The 18,812-nt window shown below is 35.6% G+C and overlaps 4 protein-coding genes and 1 long non-coding RNA gene across 11 annotated transcripts in view; 2 read left to right on the top strand and 3 right to left on the bottom strand.

The window, feature by feature from the left end:
- Positions 1-1,212: 1,212 nt before the first annotated feature.
- Positions 1,213-5,965, bottom strand: LOC140673573 (uncharacterized). Its single transcript, XR_012048072.1, has 4 exons — positions 5,711-5,965; positions 4,936-5,139; positions 2,704-2,905; positions 1,213-1,510 (listed from the first exon to the last, which is right to left on the bottom strand). It is a non-coding gene; the product is annotated as an uncharacterized lncRNA (long non-coding RNA).
- A 15-nt stretch (positions 5,966-5,980) lies between these two features.
- On the top strand, positions 5,981-7,391 carry Hou (GID complex subunit 8 homolog protein Houki). The gene is made up of 3 exons (XM_072906593.1): positions 5,981-6,448; positions 6,556-6,950; positions 7,011-7,391. Exons 1-3 carry the CDS (start codon positions 6,325-6,327, stop codon positions 7,182-7,184), a joined length of 693 nt encoding a protein of 230 aa, XP_072762694.1. The 5' UTR covers positions 5,981-6,324; the 3' UTR covers positions 7,185-7,391.
- A 204-nt stretch (positions 7,392-7,595) lies between these two features.
- Positions 7,596-9,413, bottom strand: LOC140673569 (nucleoporin Nup35-like). Of its 3 annotated transcripts, none has more exons than XM_072906586.1 (3): positions 9,229-9,413; positions 8,836-8,946; positions 7,596-8,754 (listed from the first exon to the last, which is right to left on the bottom strand). In XM_072906586.1, exons 2-3 carry the CDS (start codon positions 8,944-8,946, stop codon positions 7,909-7,911), a joined length of 957 nt encoding a protein of 318 aa, XP_072762687.1. In that variant the 5' UTR covers positions 9,229-9,413; the 3' UTR covers positions 7,596-7,908. The 3 variants fall into 3 exon arrangements, with proteins under 3 accessions (XP_072762687.1, XP_072762686.1, XP_072762685.1); XM_072906585.1 differs by having other exon boundaries at positions 7,597-8,754; positions 8,836-9,013; positions 9,165-9,398; XM_072906584.1 differs by having other exon boundaries at positions 7,597-8,754; positions 9,165-9,394.
- Positions 9,414-9,733: 320 nt separating this feature from the next.
- LOC140673568 (uncharacterized) overlaps positions 9,734-18,812 on the top strand; it is a 186,841-nt gene continuing 177,762 nt past the window's right edge. The window contains exon 1 of the mRNA XM_072906583.1: positions 9,734-11,012. The gene's annotated coding sequence lies outside the window, so the exon portion shown is untranslated. The remainder of the gene's footprint in view (positions 11,013-18,812) is intronic.
- Positions 11,205-18,812, bottom strand: part of LOC140673566 (ribonuclease H2 subunit A) — a 214,554-nt gene continuing 206,946 nt past the window's right edge. For 4 of the 5 annotated variants that reach the window (XM_072906575.1, XM_072906573.1, XM_072906572.1 and 1 more), the window contains 3 exons: positions 18,452-18,585; positions 17,192-17,456; positions 11,205-15,092 (listed from right to left, as the gene is read on the bottom strand). In XM_072906575.1, coding sequence (XP_072762676.1) covers positions 15,019-15,092; positions 17,192-17,456; positions 18,452-18,585 — 473 coding nt within the window. In that variant the 3' untranslated portion in view covers positions 11,205-15,018. The remainder of the gene's footprint in view (positions 15,093-17,191; positions 17,457-18,451; positions 18,586-18,812) is intronic. The other variant, XM_072906576.1, reaches the window with a different exon arrangement.

The following is an 18,812-nucleotide window of genomic DNA, read 5'->3' as shown; positions in this document are numbered from 1 at the left end:
AATGAAATTCAACACGGCCACTTAACAAACACGGTTCGTCTCTTCTTAAAGGAACGCAAGCTTTACCTTAGCATAAACTCGAGAAGAAATCGCAGAAAAGTATGCAACTATATTTATCTATTCCATTAAGCTATTTTTCTATTTTTTTATTTATAATTTTTTATAATAAATTTATATTATAAAGATAAATTTTTCTTATAAAAATAATATTATATTTGTTAATATAACATATAGCTATTAATATAGCATTAAATTAAAAAAAAAAAAAAAAAAAAAAAAAAAAAACATTTTTTAAAAAAACGTTCTACTAGTTAGAGTATGAAACGTAGAGTAAAAGTCCAAAGACTCTTGGAAAAATTAATAGAAAGTTAAAGCATCACATAACGCGGACATAGCAACCCCACTGCGTCATATTGGCTATGATGACGTTATCTGCTCGTCTTTAATTTTAATGTGACTGTAACGCAAACGTCATAGGGGTAGTTTTCTTTGGCATTTGAAACGGTGACGTGCAAGTTGCGATTCTACGATCTATGATAATAATACAATACTTAGAGAAAGAGTATAGAGACATATATTTTCAGTCGGGACATTATCTATCTTTTCAATCTATCTTCATTTATCAAATATTTACTTTTATATCGTGTTATGTTCGGATAAATTTAGGAAAAAGAAAAATAAGCAGTCAGACGACACGATTCAAAAGACAGAATATAATAATAAAAAAAGATCCGAGCGCAATTAAAAGTGGAACAAAATTAAACGGAGCGAATAAAAATTTAAGAGCGGATAAAAAGTCAAGAAAATCGAGATGCAAAATGAAACGAATATTTTTATATTTATTTTAAACTTTTTTTCAACTTAAAAAATAAAGAAATTATGTATAAATTTATCGAATTCTTATTCCATCTGTTCTAATATTTGCGTCTGTCACTATTATATTTTACATGTTTTAATACGTGTCTATATTTATCTTAATCTGTCAATAACTTTCTATTCCATTTTCTCACGAGCAAGAAAATTGTGAATATAATTTATATAAAAGATACAACTATACATATATATACATGATATATAAAGAAGATTAAGGTTTTATTTCTGAATTTTTCTTAATCCAAACATTTATTTTAGATTTATATAAATACAAACATCAAGTTTATGTAAATTACATTCACAGTGTCAAAACAGATTATGCTTTGAGATATAGGATTCTCAAGTTTAGGGTAAAAATCTCCAACGAGATCTCGTGGCTAAGTCAGCACAGCCTAGTGCTGTATATCACACCACGAGGGAGAAGAGAGATTCTCTCTGGCCTTCATCCCTTCGTTCTGTATTCATCCCCAATCATCTAGCATCAGCCTCCTCCCCCGCAACAGGCCGCACGCCTACGCGAGGATGTTACGCGCCCACGCGCCCGATTTCCCTTTCCTCGCACCCTTTTCTCCCCCAGTATGTACTGAGAATCGCAACGGGGGGTATATTTTCTTTCCGCACCATCAGATCGACATCCCTACATGAGGTATTACATACTTAAAAACTATTATTGTAAATGCAAAAATAATGAGACTGACAAATATTTTTGATACTATATTACCATGAGCTTGTTTTATGTTTCTTTTATAAAGCTCAAGATTTATTAGGCAGAATAGTAGAATATGATTCATTTTTTCTTCATATTGAAAAAAAAAAGAACTTTTATTTTTACCTACTTGTTCGCGCTATATAAAGTATCGTTTCTGAACGATTTTGGATTGAAACTATGTCTGTTATTTTTGTCAAAAAATCAATACGTGATTATAAGGATATTTGTCCGATAAAAGAAATATCTCTAAATAAGAATGATTCTTAGTATATATATAAATCCCCGGGAGTGACGTCGCTGCACTTAAAGTAATATCACATCTGATAACATCAACGGATGAGCATTCGCGTAGCTGTGAAGGAACTCTTGACGGACGAAACGAAAAATGACGTGAAGGCTATAAACGTGGATTATTTTTGCACGTGTGTGTGAATAGCATTTACCTTGAGATAATATTTATTTTAACGATATGTACACGTTATACTCGCATCTATGTATAATTTTGATTTCGATAATTAAATTTATCTGCTTAAAACCCATTTTGGTTTATCTACAAATTCCTGACACAGAATTCGAAACGGTATTCTATTTATAATTTTATGCGACATACTTTATATATTTCGATTCTTCAAATGAATTTTTTTAATTACACGACATTATGAAATTATAAATAGAACAATCTAAAACGAAAGATCTTTTATACCTAACCAGCATTTATCAAACGATAGCACGAAGTAGTATCACAGAACTAAATCGAGCGTAGAAGCTGCGTGTCGAATCGATCAGACGCCCTCGCGGATATCTCATTAAAATTAAAATTGCCGCCGGATTTGCAAGCTCATCGATCGAATCATCAATGTAAATGACAGGCATGATGAATACAAATGGCTAGCGATTATTTCCATCCGCATCTCCGGTATGAGAGTATGCGAGCATGTCGATTCTTCAATCGGAAAAAAATCGTTCTCAGTCCGATATTCTCGTGATATAACAAGGGAGTAGTCACGCCGTTTCATTGGGTCGGCCCTACTTTTACGAGGCGAGTCGTCGCTCTCTACTTCACCACCTCGGGCTGCGACGCCTCTCCCGGTGCATCCGCCCTCGCAACGTAATTGACCTACTTTCGTTAGCGTCGTCGTCGTCGTCGTTCTCGTTGTCACAAGCCGTTGCAGCACGCTTGCGCAAATTGGCATTGTGCGAGTACATAACACGAGGTGGATAAGTGTAGCCGGCGCTTCCGGCAAATTACAGGAGTCCGCGCCAAGCGTTCAGTCGTGGAAAGATAGAGGCACATGTTTACTCCCTTCCTCTCCTCCTTTCAATCTGTAATCAAACGAAAAGACATTATCTTGGGGTCGCATGGAAAAAATTTACATTCTTTAGTTTCCTGGAAAAAGTTTCCAGTAAGTGATCAGAAATGGTCAACTTCGAAGAGTTATCGCTAAAATCCTAAAATGCTATTCCCACAAATGTTACGAGTAAATTGAATAAATGGACAATTCCAGTTAATGAATGAACCTGCACTTTTACGAGTAAAGATTGAAAACTTGACAAAAGGGGCCGCGCCGAATGCAAGAAATAAGACTCTCTCAGCAAACTTTTCAATCTTTTTAACTAAATTATAGATATCGAACAGTTAAATATATTTTTTATTGCTAGAAAATTTAATTAAATTTGTACAACTATATATCAAGATGACGAGACTCACTCTAAATATTTTCTGTGGCCCTTTCTTCAAAAATAATTAAATTTGCTGACTACAAAGAAACAGGATTCTAGATTTTTTTTTGTCTCTCTTAATTTGCGCTTACACAGTACTTTTGTAGCAATCTTAATCTGGAAACATAACGAGCTTCCCCCCCCCTCTCTTTCTCTTTTCTCTCTCTCTCTCTCTCGCATATAAATGATGCGCTCGAAGAATCTTATCGCTATTCGCCCGCAATGATTTACGAGCTATGTTACTTTCGTATTCACGTCGACTTTTCTTTCTTCGGGCTAAAAATAGCAGCGGATTATTCAAGATACGTTTATAATTTAAACCGCAAACAAACTGGTAAAATAGAAAACGTTGTTAATAAAAAAAAAAAATTAAATTATATTAAAAATAAAATTATCGCGCTAAAAAAAAAAAAAAAAAAAAAAAAAAAAAAAAAAAAAACATATAGAGCATACATTAAAAGAATATACCAAATTATATAGTATAGCATATCAAAAATTATACCATCTCTTGGAGAGAAATTATAAGAAATGTAAAAAACAATAATATCTTAGGTAATTTTTAATTTTAATTTTAACGAGAATAATCTTTCTCTGTCGTAGCGCGAGCAAAGTTTTTCTACGCAGAATCTTTCTCATCTATTTTATCTATTCCATCGCTCTCTGTCTTGTCCGACTCGCTATTTTTGTAAAGTTGACTAAAGAGCAAGCGATAAAGTTGGATAAAAAAAGAAAATAGCGTGTAGGAGATATTGGCCAAGTTTCCGGTTTGCCCACGCCTTTTCCACAGAGAAGGGAAAGAGTCTTGGCGAGTTTTTCCTCCGTTAAACTTCGATCAAGTTGGCGAGTGTAATCACCGAGGGTTTCGTAAAATCGCGTAAGCTTGGTCGAGTATCGGCGTCCCCCCATAGGCCGGGCTCCCATTGACGTCAGTCTTTGAGCCCGCCGAGTGGCGAATCCCCGTGGCACGGCCGGTCAAAGAGAGAGGGATGATGGAGGGGCGGACGCGTTCTCTTCACCCTTCCTCTGGACGGGGTGAGAATACAGTGACGTCATACGACTTGCGTCTCGTGCCCCCTCGAGATCTATTTACTCATATTATCTACCAGCAGATTAAAGAGCGTTTGTTGTGATGTCGACGGCATGTGTCATAAGTCGAACAACACGTGTATGTTATTTTATGACACTCGATGGACTCGATCGAACAACGCTGAAAGCAGACATCTTCATTATAGCTAATAATACCAATAAATATGCGAAATATAATCGGAAGTTCAAATAATATATATAAAAATTATTTTTTAAAATAATAAATAATGAAAAAAACTAAAACAATAATTACAAACGAGTTAAGAAGATTAATCTTGTAAATAGTCAATTGTAAGAAAAAAATAAAAATTTTTCCTGTTGAAAAAACTTTTAATAATTGTTGCAAGAAAAGATTTGATATCAATCACTTTACTAAATTTTTGTCTATATCATAATAGAATTATATACATTTTCCGAATAATTGTGCTAAAAGAATATGTTTAGATACATATTGAAAGACAAACAAATTAATATATATATATATATATATATATATATATATATATATATATATATGTATATAAGTGATATTATTTATATATACTTACATCTATAAGTTAGTAGTATAATCCCGAGGGTGAAATTAGTTGATACATTTGTGAATTAGAAGCGCAATCGAGCATTTTAATAGTCAGTGTGACATTGGGCTTTCGCCGAATACGACCCTGTACAACGTGAAATGTAATGAGTTCGTGGAAGAGGGATGGTCCCGAAGGAATGGATCGATGTTCCCGCTGCGTAGTAAAGGACGCCTGTTGATATGAAACGAGAGCGGTTTCATTCATGAAAATGGTAAAACGAGAAGCGTTCGCGCTTCGCAGATGCTTCGACGTTATTTCGATGCAAATGCAATTTTTATCAAAACTCTCTGGCCGGTATGCAAAATTTTCGTGCATATTTCATTCTCTGCTTTTGCGTATCATATTTCCCAAAAGAGATGTATATCTTTATACATATAATGCGTCTTTCTCTTTCTCTCTTTAAACTCTAGAAAAAAATTTGGACGCGAAAATGATATCATTAATAAAAAAAAAACCCCATACATATACAGAAAGAAGATAAAAAAAAAGAAACCGGCTCTTTAACTACGTTATTGCTTAATTTTTTCATCTTAGATACTAAAACGTTAACGTGTATAATTTTTTCTACAACTCTTCAATTTTTAAAACTACATGAATTTCTACAACTATTTTTATACAACATAATACGCGATTACGATTCAGAAGATTAATAAAACTAACAAATCGCTATTCTTTGCTTCGCAATATGAATATCTGTCTATATCTGATGTGTAATATAATATTTTAATTATATTCTTTTTACCTTAAACTTGATCACGACGACCAGTGTGCATGGAATAAAAATAAATAAAAAAATCTCATTGATCATTAATCGTACACTAAACGTCCTCTCTCGGTAAACATTACAACTAAAACAAAAGAAAAGGGTAGAGCGTAAACTCACATTAGTAAACGAATCGACCAATCGCGATCGAGTATTCTTGAATTGAAGCCTCGAGAACGCTAAACTCTGATTGGTCAGTCACTGCCTGACAAGTTCCGTTGTTTATTCTTCTTTTATTCGTGTTCTAAAGTCTCAATCTTGCTCCTTGCTCCTTGCTCCTTGCTCCTGCTTGATCCTATTTCCGTAATAAGGACAGCAAGTTGTACTATTTAGAAAATATATTTGCGTCGTAAAGTCACTTTTATTCTGGCAAATATTCCGTTTTCCATTGTGCAAATTTTTCTCCAGGAAGGCATAGGAGCAGCGAGAATTGTGCTTGGAAAGTGACGTTTCGATTTGACTGAGCTTTCGCGTCTCGAGTCTCGAGCAGAATCAGCTGTTGCGAGGTGTTGCGAGAACTCTGATTTTGGACAGAATATGTTATAAGTTTTTTTTTATACATTTTGAGACTTATCGAACCGAATTCTCGAAAAATGAGCTTACCTGAGAAAGGAGATGACAATCTACTTAAGGACGAGTGGGTGGTGAAGCTGGAGGAAAGCGCCTATATGCAAAAACTGTCAATGAATAATCTAATCATGAATTATCTGGTGACAGGTGAGGAATTTTAATTTTTCTTTCTTTTTCTCTCTCTCTCTCTCTCTCTCGTTTATGATTTTATTTTTGCACATGATTTATGTCGATAAATAAATATTTTCTTACAGAAGGATTCAAGGAAGCTGCTGAGAAGTTTCAACAGGAATCTGGAGTGGGTCCGACAGTAGAATTGAGCTCTTTGGATGAAAGGATTCGTATTCGAGACGCCATACAAAATGGTCGTATTCAAGAAGCCACGAATTTGGTGAACCAATTGCATCCTGAATTATTGGATAATGACAGATATCTCTACTTTCATCTGCAACAGTTGCACCTGATTGAATTGATACGCACTGGTAGAGTTGAGGAGGCATTGCAGTTTGCGCAGGAGCAACTCAGCGAAGCTGGAGAATCAGATGATAATATATTATGCGAATTAGAACGTACTTTGGCATTGTTAGCTTTTGACGAACCGCATAAGAGTCCTTTCAGTGATCTTTTACATCCAACACATAGACAAAAAGTGAGTTAAATTTTATTTTGCTGAATTAATTTTACAAATTCTTAATTTTTTTCATTGTAGATTGCAAGCGAGTTGAATGCTGCTATATTGAAGATGGAACACAGGGAATCAACTAGCCCTCGACTCAGTAACTTATTAAAGATGATACTGTGGGCTCAAGATGAATTAGATAAGAAAAAAGTTAAATATACTAAGATGACTGATTTAGGTAGCGCTACAATTGAACAAAAGTAATTTTGTAGTAAATAGAGACTAGGATAACTTTTCAGTTTTCTTTATAAATAAAATAAATATCTAAAATAGACTTTAAAATATAATTTTGTGTAAATTGTTTATATTTTGTAGAAAATTATATCTAACTTTTAATCTTGAAAACAATTTAGAGGATATAGAATTATAAATGTATTAATTTTAAAAATATAAGGCTATAACAGTTATTATCACATTATTATTATTATTATTATTGCTATAAGAAATAAGAATTATTGTAATTCTTTCTCATTTATTTTACGCAATTAATATAACACAAAAAACGTAAAAGTACATTTTTTTCAAATTTTTTATAAAATTAATAACATTATCTAGTAATAATACATGATATAAAAAAAAGACATTTTTAATCTTATATGTTAATAAACTTTTCTAACTTAGCCATTCTGTAATTATAAAGATATGTACATAAATGCAATATAATATGGATATTGTAGTAATGTATTTCAAAAAAGTGTAGTAGACATCACATTAATCATATAGAGATCATAATGACTTTTAAAGTTCTCAAAAAATTTATTCTAAGAATAATAGACCAGTAAATAATTTCATGCTTACTGGAGTTAAATTTTTTTTTTAGAAGGAATTAAGGTATTATCCTTTATAATTTCTTTTCTTGCATAACTTTTTATTTAAAGTATTAAAATTCAGGAAGAGAGTATTTATCAAATTATATCGATAAGAAAAATTACCAACCAAACACATATTCCATTGCTCTGGAAACTATACCAGTTGATCTTTGTGGAACATTCTCTGGTGTATGTGTAGCTTGTGGACTGAAATGTTGATTATAGCCTGCAGCCAGAGATCTTAATTTTCTTCGCTTCATAGTAGGTGAAACGTTAAACGGAGATCGTTCGATTCTGCCTGCTGAAAGTGATCTCATGCTTCCATTCAATTTGGTACGATTCTCCTTGTCCGAGAGACCTAGAACGCCTTCGTCTGTGCACGGTATAACACCAATCATAATGGAGCCAGAAACGATACTGCCATTGCACGTGAGAGCTCTCTGGGCTTCCTGCTCTGATGCACATTTCAAGTGTATCCAATTGCTCTGAAGTTGTGGAGCCGGATGTTTGTCCACTATGCGAACTCTACTGGAGATATGAGATAGAACAGCGTTGATATCGTTTGGCAAAAAACCAAAAACGGTTACCCATTGCAGCAAACTTTGTGATTCGCTTGTGTTCAAATTTATCGAACTGTCTGGAAACAGCAGTGGACTATTTATCGTCATAAGTCTGGATTGATTTGCAAGTGTAGGTGTCACAGGTGCAATTGTAGTTGACACATATGGCGATGACACCTGTGAGACTTCCAAACTGTCAAACAGTCCACGCGTTGGCGGTCCTCCAGTATGGTTCTTCGTGCTCATTTGCGGTGTGCTGGGAGTTGTAGTATTCCCGAATACTGCTTTTTGACGATTAGATCGATAATCCGGAGTTCCAAAAGAAGATGCCGACAACAAACTGGTATTAGTGATGTTCAAATGGCGTGGATTATCTTGAGGACTCATTACATTGATCTTTGTTGGCTAAAAATTTAAAGATAAACAAACATCAATAAATGCAGTAATTATATAAATTTTAAATTTAATAAAAGATTATATTCTAACAGTGTTTGTGTCACCCAAGAGAAAACTTGGCAAATATGCCGAAGAAGCTCCTGGAGTACCAGGACTTTGGATAGGACTACTCATCGGTGACCCCAGAGTCATAGGCTCCATCTAATGAAATAATTTCAGATAATGGAATATTTAGTGATTAATATTAATTTTTAATCTTCTTCATTTTCTAAACAAAAAAAAAAAAAAAAAAAAAAGTTAACGTATTATCAATTCAAATCACAGGATCATTTTCAAAATGTATTTTTAGGTTATTAACGTTAACACTTTAGATAATTAAATTTAAAATATCTCAATTATCTCTTATTGAAATTACTTACGCTATTTTTTGTTTCCTAACCAATTTTCTAAACGTTATAGTAAATAATAAAAACGTATACTAACGTCTTTCTATCTAGAAATATTTAAAAAACGCGTTTGTACTCTTATCACATGAAATAACTTTGGATCGCGCTTGAAAGCTGTTCTTGATCTCGGAGTAAAGTTTGATCGACCACTGGGAAGGAAAGGAACAAAGATTCCTTTGTCCTGATTGGTCGATCAAAATTGAAAATGGCCATTCGAATAGGCAGCCAATCAAAGTCTTTACAAACATCAGGAGAGCTTCATGTATACGTGCCTTTAGAAAGACCGGCATGAAAACATCACGTGATCATATTTAAACATAGTCTCCTTTTCTACTCCGATAAATAATCATTTATTAACAATATAATACAATAAAAAAACGTGCAAGACATGTTGGGGAATCTGTCGATAAACGCGTTTTATTCGAGAATCACAGAAAATTAAATTTCTCATTCCGATAATATAAAAAAATTGTTCAAAATTCATCGAAAGCGATCGCGATCGAGGCAACATCAAGCGGTGGAGTTAGTTTTGTGTAGAAGAATTTCGGAAAGTCGTGTCGCGCGACGTCGATGAGAAGTAACGCGAAAAAAGAAAATATCGACGTCGAATCGGACAATTCACGGCTCCACGAGGAAAAATCTTTGTCACTTTCTATCAGGCAAGTGTAAATTCAAGTGTAGATTCAAGCTCGAATATCTATGCGATGCCGAAGCGAGCTGAACGACGCCGAAGTTTCGTAGACGGATTCAAAGGCGTGTGTCGTGCGGGAAAAGTAACGTGAAAAGTGAAAATATCAGTGCAGACTCGAGCCAAGGACAACCTGGAAGGAAGGAAGGAAGGAATATCCGCTCATCTCTATCAGGGAATCGTTAGATTCAACTTTGAGAACTCATCATGGCGATATTTGAAAATTTGACGTATGAAAACCAAGCGCATCCTTGAGATGGCGTCTCGAGTCAGGAGCCGGGCAGCCGAGTCGTGCGACGTGCGACGTACGACGCCGAAGCCGCCCGAAGCGAGCCGAACAACGCCGAAGTTTCGTAAACGGATTCAAAGACCGCGTACGATGTACGACGCGTGTGTCGTGCGGGAAAAGTAACGTGAAAAGTGAAAATATCAATGCAGACTCGAGCCGAGGACAACCTGGAAGGAAGGAATATTCGCTCGTCTCTATCAGAGAATTGTCAGATTCAACTTCGAGAGCTCATCACGGTGATATTTTTTGAAAATTCGACGTGTGAAAACCAAGGGGACTTTGAGATGACATCGTGCGATCCCGAGGCCGTTCGGAAGCGAGCCGAACAATGCCGAAGTGACAGCTGACAGATTCGAAGCGTAGCGCGCAGGACGTGTATGCGAAAAATGACGCGTAAAAGTGAAAATATTAATGCAAAGTTTGAACAATCGATTTCGTCGAACGCGAAAATATTCGTCCCTGTCCCCATCAGGCAAAGTGTTAGATTTCTCGCGAATTTGTCGCGACATTATTCTTCGAAAATGAAGACATTTTGTGAATATGTGTGATAGTATTTTGTGTGCGATATTCGAGACGAGCCGAACTGAATCGAAGCTGTCCGATTATCCGCGATATTTTCGCGGAAATTCGAAAAATGCGTGCTATTGTGCGAAAGTATATACTTATCGGTGTGAAAATGTGTGATCAAAGGAGGAAGAAAGCATCATATCCTGTGTCAGTCGACTGTGAATACTCGTGCTTTCCGGAGGAAATAAGTAAACATCTGCGGACGACGAGACATCGAAGGAATTTCTCCAGGAAATCAATCAAAGGTTAGGACGAGCAGATGGAAAATTATCAAAAAGTGAGTCATTATCTTATTTATATGTTTGTTTTGCTTGTACTTTCTACATTAATTGTGAGATTTCTCATTTTCTCTTTTCCAACACTAAAATATACATACATTTATCTCACTTAAAGAGAAATTTTTAGGAATTGCAAGCAAAACAAATCTTATTTTTTATTCTTTTATTAAAAAATAAATAAATTATAAAAAAAATTTCTCTTATCATAGCACTAGTTGAATGCGCGACATGTGTATTTAAATTAAATGAAAAAAGCTTTTGTGATAACTGCGCAAGAGAAAAGAAGGAGAAAATGAGAAAAAATTTTTGATAATAATTATAAAAAAGGAAAGAATATTTGTAATAATTAATAACACACTAGAGACGCTGAAGTAATAACGGTACTCGACAGTGTTATAATAGTGAATAATTTTAATAACGATGAAAATTATGTACATATTTACAGGCTTGTAAACACTTATTCTCGTAATATGACACGTATTAAGGGCCTTAACGCACTACTTCGTATGAAACGCGTTTTGTTTCTACTCGATTAAACACAACGCCTCGCGCGAATTGCACAGCTTCCAATTTTCTTAACGCCTCAGCGCGCTTTATGCATGAAATCGCAATGCAAAATACATACTTTGTGTCTGAGAGTCTATACGAAAAATATATCGAAAAGGATATCTATCTTGAGCGTATCGAAATGCTTACATTGATTCGGAAATAATAATACAGGTACGCCGCTTTATACTCGCGTTTCAACACTGAAAAGAGCGAAGAACATTATAATTTATCAGAGTTAACAGTATTATAAGTTGTATAGTATAATAAAAATATTATTATGAAAAGAATGCTATTATAAAAAGTAAAAGATAATTTTTAATTACAACTAGAAAGTACATTTTCTTTTTTCTTCTTTTGCCGCTCGTATAAAAGTTGATGAGAAAGCAAATTTACTAAAGTAGGATGCTTTCAAGAAAACCAATATTCTTTCCTTTTTTTTTTATGTTTATACTCGATGGAAGAATTATGAAATCATCTTTATCGACTATCAGAATAACTTCTTATTTTCTTCTTTATTATTCAATCGATGAATAAGCCTTGTTAGATTTATGTCCGAAAGGGATACGCGAGAAAGTCTGTCGTCTAAATATGCGGAAAACATTTTTATTGCGTTCGATTCAGAAAATATATACGGTTCCGCCGCTCTTTCCAAGTTAAATCACGCGGAATAAAAAAATGTTGCGGCATCAAAAAATCGCGAGTCTTCTTTCCTTTCAGATATGTGTGTCAATTTCTCTTTCTTTTCTCGAGCAAGCTACAGATATTTCCTACTTTACAAGGGAAGTACACCATTTGTCGCGTTGAAACGGCATTTCGTCAAATATTTGCGTCGCATATTTTCCCCGCCGGGAAAGCGGTAGGGAAAGGGGGAACAACGACGTTCATATGGAGAGCATGCGTCATTTTTTCCTGTCTTTTTTTTTTTTTTTTTTTTTTTTTTTTATCGAGTATTCTCGCGGATGCGTTCCATAGGCTTCGTTCTCTATTCGCGTAATAATACACGAGTTTCAATCACAATAACATTCTTCTTGTTATCTATATACATTTTTTTTTTCATGTAAGGCAATAACATTAGTGCACCGTCCGGTATACTCGTAACAGCATGGGTTTTTTAAATCAAAATACGCTAAAAATACATCCTTAATGTGTACTTAATTGCGTATCGATCGACGGTTGATAATGCGCAGATTGCCGATGGTGATTTTCCGGTCTTTGTGCTACTTTCATATACTTTCATTCTTCAGTATTTATATATTGCACAGATATATTGTACAGATATTCTTTGCCTTGCTTGAGCTTGCGCGATAAAATCATCTCAAATTGATTGTAGAACGACGAGTAAAATGACCTTAATAATGCTCGGTAGGTAGCCATAATGCGCTAGACATAGGTATCTAACAAAGGCGAGTGGTTGTAGTCTCGGCCATAGAACAAACTCTCTGTCGTTGGATATAAATTTTAAATAATATTTTATTTCTTAAAAAGGAACACACACTTTTTTCTCATATATCTCTGCGCAATAAAATTTATGTAAATTTTCAATAAAATTTATTTGCACGCACTATTGTAACATAAAAAAATAGTACCTTTTTACGGCTTCAAAGAATTCGATATTCTCTTTTACAATTCTCGAGCAAGCTACGGATTTTGACGTTGAATAATTTACTTTGACAAATTTCACATACAACACACGTGTTCGCGAATGTCGCGTGATTAATTCGTGGTATTAATTGATGTCTGGTGTAATTCCCTTGTGTTGGCGTCTCAACGAGAAAAATACCGATTTAAGCCGCGCTTACCGATGTTGTCCGATGTCGATTCGGGATTACGCATTATTGTTAATTACGACGACACGTTACGGATGAGCCTAAGTAGAGGTCCATGTTTCCTCCTCCTAGATTTTGGTCGACGTGCGCGCGCGCGCGCGCGCGCGTCCACCGGGATATTTCAATATCGATCGAAAATACGATAGTAATTCCGTACGCGTGACATATATCCGATATGAGATTAACTATGCCTTACAATTAGTCAGAAGAGGGACGACAGCGACCCGATTAAGCGTTTCACGTGGTTATCAAGTGAGACTCAACTCAATCACGTTGCGATGCGCGCGAACGACCTGTAACTTACGGTTATTTTACAACAAAAGGCTCTCGTTATAAAAAAAAATACTCGCAAGCGAGTCGCGAATCGATTATTGTGCGATGTCACACGGTGATGCGTAATAATAGCGTTCAATAAATTATGCTATATTTTTTTATAAAATGCTTTTCTCTTTAAACACTTTATATATATTTTTAAGATATATAATATTGTCTAAAATATTATATTACATTTAGAATATTTATATGCTACTTTATTAGCAACATTCGAGCTATCTTTACCGATCGAGTTATATTGGAAATTAAAGCCAGAAGAAATTATAACTCACAGAGGGTAACACGGTTAACTAAATATACTCGGAAAGAGATGATAAAAACGGAAACGAAGCAAATTTAAGAAAGTGTCTCATCAAACGCTATTATTATGCACTGCAAAAGATAGACGAATCAAGAAAAATGTGGAACGTTTAACTTTTGTTAAGTTAAATATTTAATCTTCGAAATCAAGCATCGACGATTGGATATTCACAATTTTGCAAAATAAATTTCCATAAATTCTTTTCCAATTCATCCATTTTTCGCAATCACTCGCACGCACGAACGATTTATCCACCGTGTGTAAATATAAAAAAAAAAAAAATCCGTTTCGCGGCTACCATTAACTCTGCTTTGTACGAAGAGAAATCGCCGAGAAGGAAGTAACGGCGGGGAGGGCCGTAGGGAATGGTTAATAAAACGATTCCGGTGAAAGCGCATTCGCGGGGCTGCAAGTTGGGGATCAACATACCCGGTGAGAGGGAAGATCGTCATCCGGTCGTCGCGCGAAGACGCGACCGTCGAGGTGAGAATGAAAATGATATGTCGTGAAAATAGAAAATCCTTTTGTAAAAATCGTAGTAAGAATAACATCGACGTATCTGGAAAGCGATACAAGAAACGACGACTCCGACGTCGTCCTTTACGACGTTCCTCGCTAGGAAAGAACCTTGGACGATCTAAATGAACGCGCGAGGAGAGAGAGAGAGAGAGAGAGAGAGAGAGAGAGAGAAAGAGAGAGAGAAAAAAAAGGATCATTTTCACTCTTTTCTCCCCGAGCGTGTACGAGAATACATTTAGAGCCTAGAACGCATGTAGTATAAGACTTTATCACGCGTACGTCGACGACGCGTAAACTGGACGTACACTTATTATTATATGCATCATTATCGGTATTGCATTATTTTTTTTTTTTTTTTTTTTTACGATTACGCGAATTAGGAATTAGTAGTACGGGTGAAACCGATCTCTCCTAACGTTTATATAATTAGGAAGCAACGTGGGGAATGGGGGAAGAAAGGAAAACGTTTCGTCGTTATTATCGCGCGATGGCGATCGATGTGACGAGGGCGATGACAAGGATCGTCCATTCGACTGCGACACTTGCGGTTCCTGAAACATCAAAGACAAAATATATTCATTAGCCTCTCTTTTCCCTTTATTATTCATCACAATCATAATCGCTTTTGTTCACGAGAGTAAAATTATCTCGGCTCGGGGGGGATGAACGTCGCATTGACGTCATAATTTTTTTCCGACAACGAAAAATTGGATCGTTAATCAATTTTTAATATAATATTAAAAATGGAAGATATATATATATTTATACGGGTAACGTCGGAAAAATGGAAATTCGCGAAGTAGAATGCAGCTGTCGGCGAAATACTCGCTGAAATAGGATAGAGATTCGCGGAGGATTGTAGCGAATTTGCGATGCGCATCCCTTAAACGGTTAATTCGGAACGCCGAACTATATCCCACGTACTCATTTCGTGAAGCTTGAGCCTCGTTCTTGCCGTAATTTAGTTCAGGATTTGAATACAGTGTGGCTGTAATTAATCAGTTTTTATTGCGAGACTGGGGCGATAGCACTATCGCGGATTAAAGCATCGTGCAATTAGTTTCCCGTTGTGATTAATGCCGAATGCTGTACGCGCTTACGGGGATTCGTTTTAATACTTAGGGCTTTAATCCTCCTCATTACTTGTTATGACCAAGGTCTTCGATGTGACCGGTGTAAGCTTGGCGTTCGACTTTATTAAAAAAATAAAAATTAATAATATAATAAAATAGTCCGTTTATACCGCACTTTATTTCGTTTGATCTCAAAGATTAAAAAATAATTGATTAAAAAATTGGCCTTGAAAATATTTTAATTTTATTAATGCCGTTCGATAGAGAATTGTTTGTTGTATCCATTTGCATTTCTTTTTATTTCGTTTATACCTCAAAGGCATTTTTTCAATTTTTGCAAATAACGTTAAAATGGTAACTCTCCATTATTTTTTAAGCTATGGTAATCGGTCGTTTTGTGATATCTTACAAAATAGCGGATTTAATGTTATTAAATGTTATTTCCAAAAATTGAAAACACTGTACTTTCGAACCCTTTGAGGTACAAACAAAATGAAAAGAGCTACAAAACAATTCTCAATTGAATGGCGGTAATAAAATTAAAATATTTTTAAAATTGAACGCTAATTATTTTTTAATTCTTTCGTATTTTTTTACTTTTTAAAGTACAAACGAAAATGCAAATTATATTATTAATTTTAATTTTTTATAAAGTTGGACACTAAGTTCACATCGGTTTCGATGCGCAGGACTTTGAATAATTTTCACATTTAATATTACAAATTTGCGACGCGTGTTTTACCGTGTTTTACCGCGAAACAAATATAAATATTCGCTTGAATGTTTATGCTTGAATTTTGCTACCGGACATATGTACAGAAAATATGCTATGTATATTTACAATCGGTATTTAGTTCGCAAAATATTTTCGGTGAAAAGTCTACTTTAATACGACGCGTATTAAATGTAATACACGCGACTGCCAAGTTACCTCCGGTTCGAGTAAGCTCGTAGAAAAAAACCACGGATTTTTCAATTGCAAAAAAAGAAATAAACATAAAATATATTGTAATATATTTTACAATCGCGGTATACCGCTCGTGCCCGATTGCTACGCGTTCTTTGGTAAATCAAATCCGTTATATAATAATCCAACGTGAACGCGAAATATTATAAAATTGGGATTTATGACTCCACGCAAAGAGCTTGACCTGAGTGAATTTCACCGCATCCCCGCTTGCAATCGATGATTCATCGTGGGTTAGATCGCGCACTTTCTTGATTTATGCGTATCGCACAAGTTCAAAGAGAGTGTGAAAGGTGTTGGAAAATGTTCGGAAAAATTGTAAAAATATACAAGTGACAGCGAGATGGCGACAATTTTTTCTACCGTTGAATGTACCGTTTTAGCTTCTCAGCAAGAAGTACGATTCTACGTTTGTTAACTACGATGGTCAACATCCGTGCGATTCTGAACCTTAATTTCTTTAAACTCGCATTTCGTCAAGTTTTACACAAGATAAAAGTCAACGTCGGTTAGTTTAATCGATAGCTCAGGGAAAGAGGGAGAATGTTGCGCAATTGCGACGTAGGTGGGAAAGTAACGGGTTGAGATAGGGGAAAGAAGAAGAGCTTACCGTTCGTCAGATCCTCGCGAGTATGGCTCTGCGCCCTGGTCTCGCGGCTCTCCATTATAGACGTTTTCAGAACGCTCTCATCGCCCACCACGCTCTCCTCGTTGCTCTGCTTATAGACCGTAGCTATTGTGGCCAAGCACTTTAGCTTCATGTCGCCCTGCCTGAAGTGCTTGTTTCCGACGCGAAACTCCAGACCGAGTTTTGCGATGTCCAGACCGTTCTCGTCGATCTCGATACTGGGTCCTATTAGGTAGTCAGTCTCGGCCTGAAAGCGGGACGCGCGATCCATGTGAAAAAAAAATATTGTTTTTCAACAAAATTGAAATACAATCCGATTGAATGGAGAAAGGGGCGAGGAAGAGTATGAACAATTAGGTAGATTTTTATTCGGAGCGCAGATTCGCGACCCGAATTACGCAGCATCGACGGCATCAATTAGGTGAGATGGAAAACAGATACGCGCGATTCTATAGAACGCAATTTGAAAACAATTAAGAACGAGAGTGATTGCTCTCTTTTGATCCTGGATGCAAATTTTTTTTTTTTTTTTTTTTTTTCTCCCCGAAACCAATTACGCAAAATTGCATTAAGCACCGAAGCAAGATTCTAATTATTGCACGATAACGATAATAATATTCATCAGCGCGCGCGCGTGGAGGTAAAGTTATTTTAAAGTTAATCTTTAATTCGGTTAAAGCTTCGCGTAGGGCGGAAAATTTTGTTGGAATATAACGCGGTAACGAATTTTCTGAAAGAGAGAGAGAGAGAGAGAGAGAGAGAGAGAGAGAGAGAGAGAGAGAGAGAGAGAGAGGGGGCGCAAGTTCTGTAAACATTAACGACACATAAATGGAAAATATACATAAACGTCGAGGATTTCAAATCGATATTCAATATTGACACGACGACTATCGACGTTTCACCTTTAATTGGGAATTGGTGATTGGTGTTTTATCAAAATAAATTTTAAATTAGAATATTATTGAGAGAGTATTTTTTGAAATTAACGCACAACATACAGTGCAAATGGACACGCTTGTACGCGTTTTTGTAATGAAAACAAAGTGGAATGAAGCTTTGATTTATTTAACAAATTGCATATACACTGTACTCTCCGCTGTGTTCTCTCTCTTTCTCTTTTTCTCTTTTTTTTTTTTTTTTTTTTTTTTTAACGAGAGATGCAATATTTTGTTGGTCGGAAAAGTTTAGTGAAGCGTGAAACAAAGGCAATTATTTCGTCGACGGTTTAAGTGTCTCACTTACCGGCTCGTCGTTGATGAACCAAGACAATAGCGCATGTGGTTTAGAAGGCGCCGACGTGCAGTCCATGCGAACGACATCGTCCACCTGATACTTGGAACGACCGCCGGTTATCTGTGGTCCTTCGTTAGGTAGAACTGAAACGTTGCCATGACCCTTTCTAGTGCTATTGTCGTACTCTCGGATTAGATCCCCCTTATCTTACCCGCGTGCATTTACTGCACGTATTCATTTATCTAGTCTCGCTCCTCTCACAAATTTTACCGAAATAATTATCTCACGTTAATACACAGCTCGTTTTAGGGATAAAAAGATTTCTTTGTATATACACGTATATATATATATATATATACTTTAAAAATAT

Source organism: Anoplolepis gracilipes, chromosome 14 (assembly GCF_047496725.1).
Source record: "Anoplolepis gracilipes chromosome 14, ASM4749672v1, whole genome shotgun sequence".
Lineage (NCBI taxonomy): Eukaryota > Metazoa > Arthropoda > Insecta > Hymenoptera > Formicidae > Anoplolepis > Anoplolepis gracilipes.
This window is presented reverse-complemented; position numbering and strand designations above follow the sequence as displayed.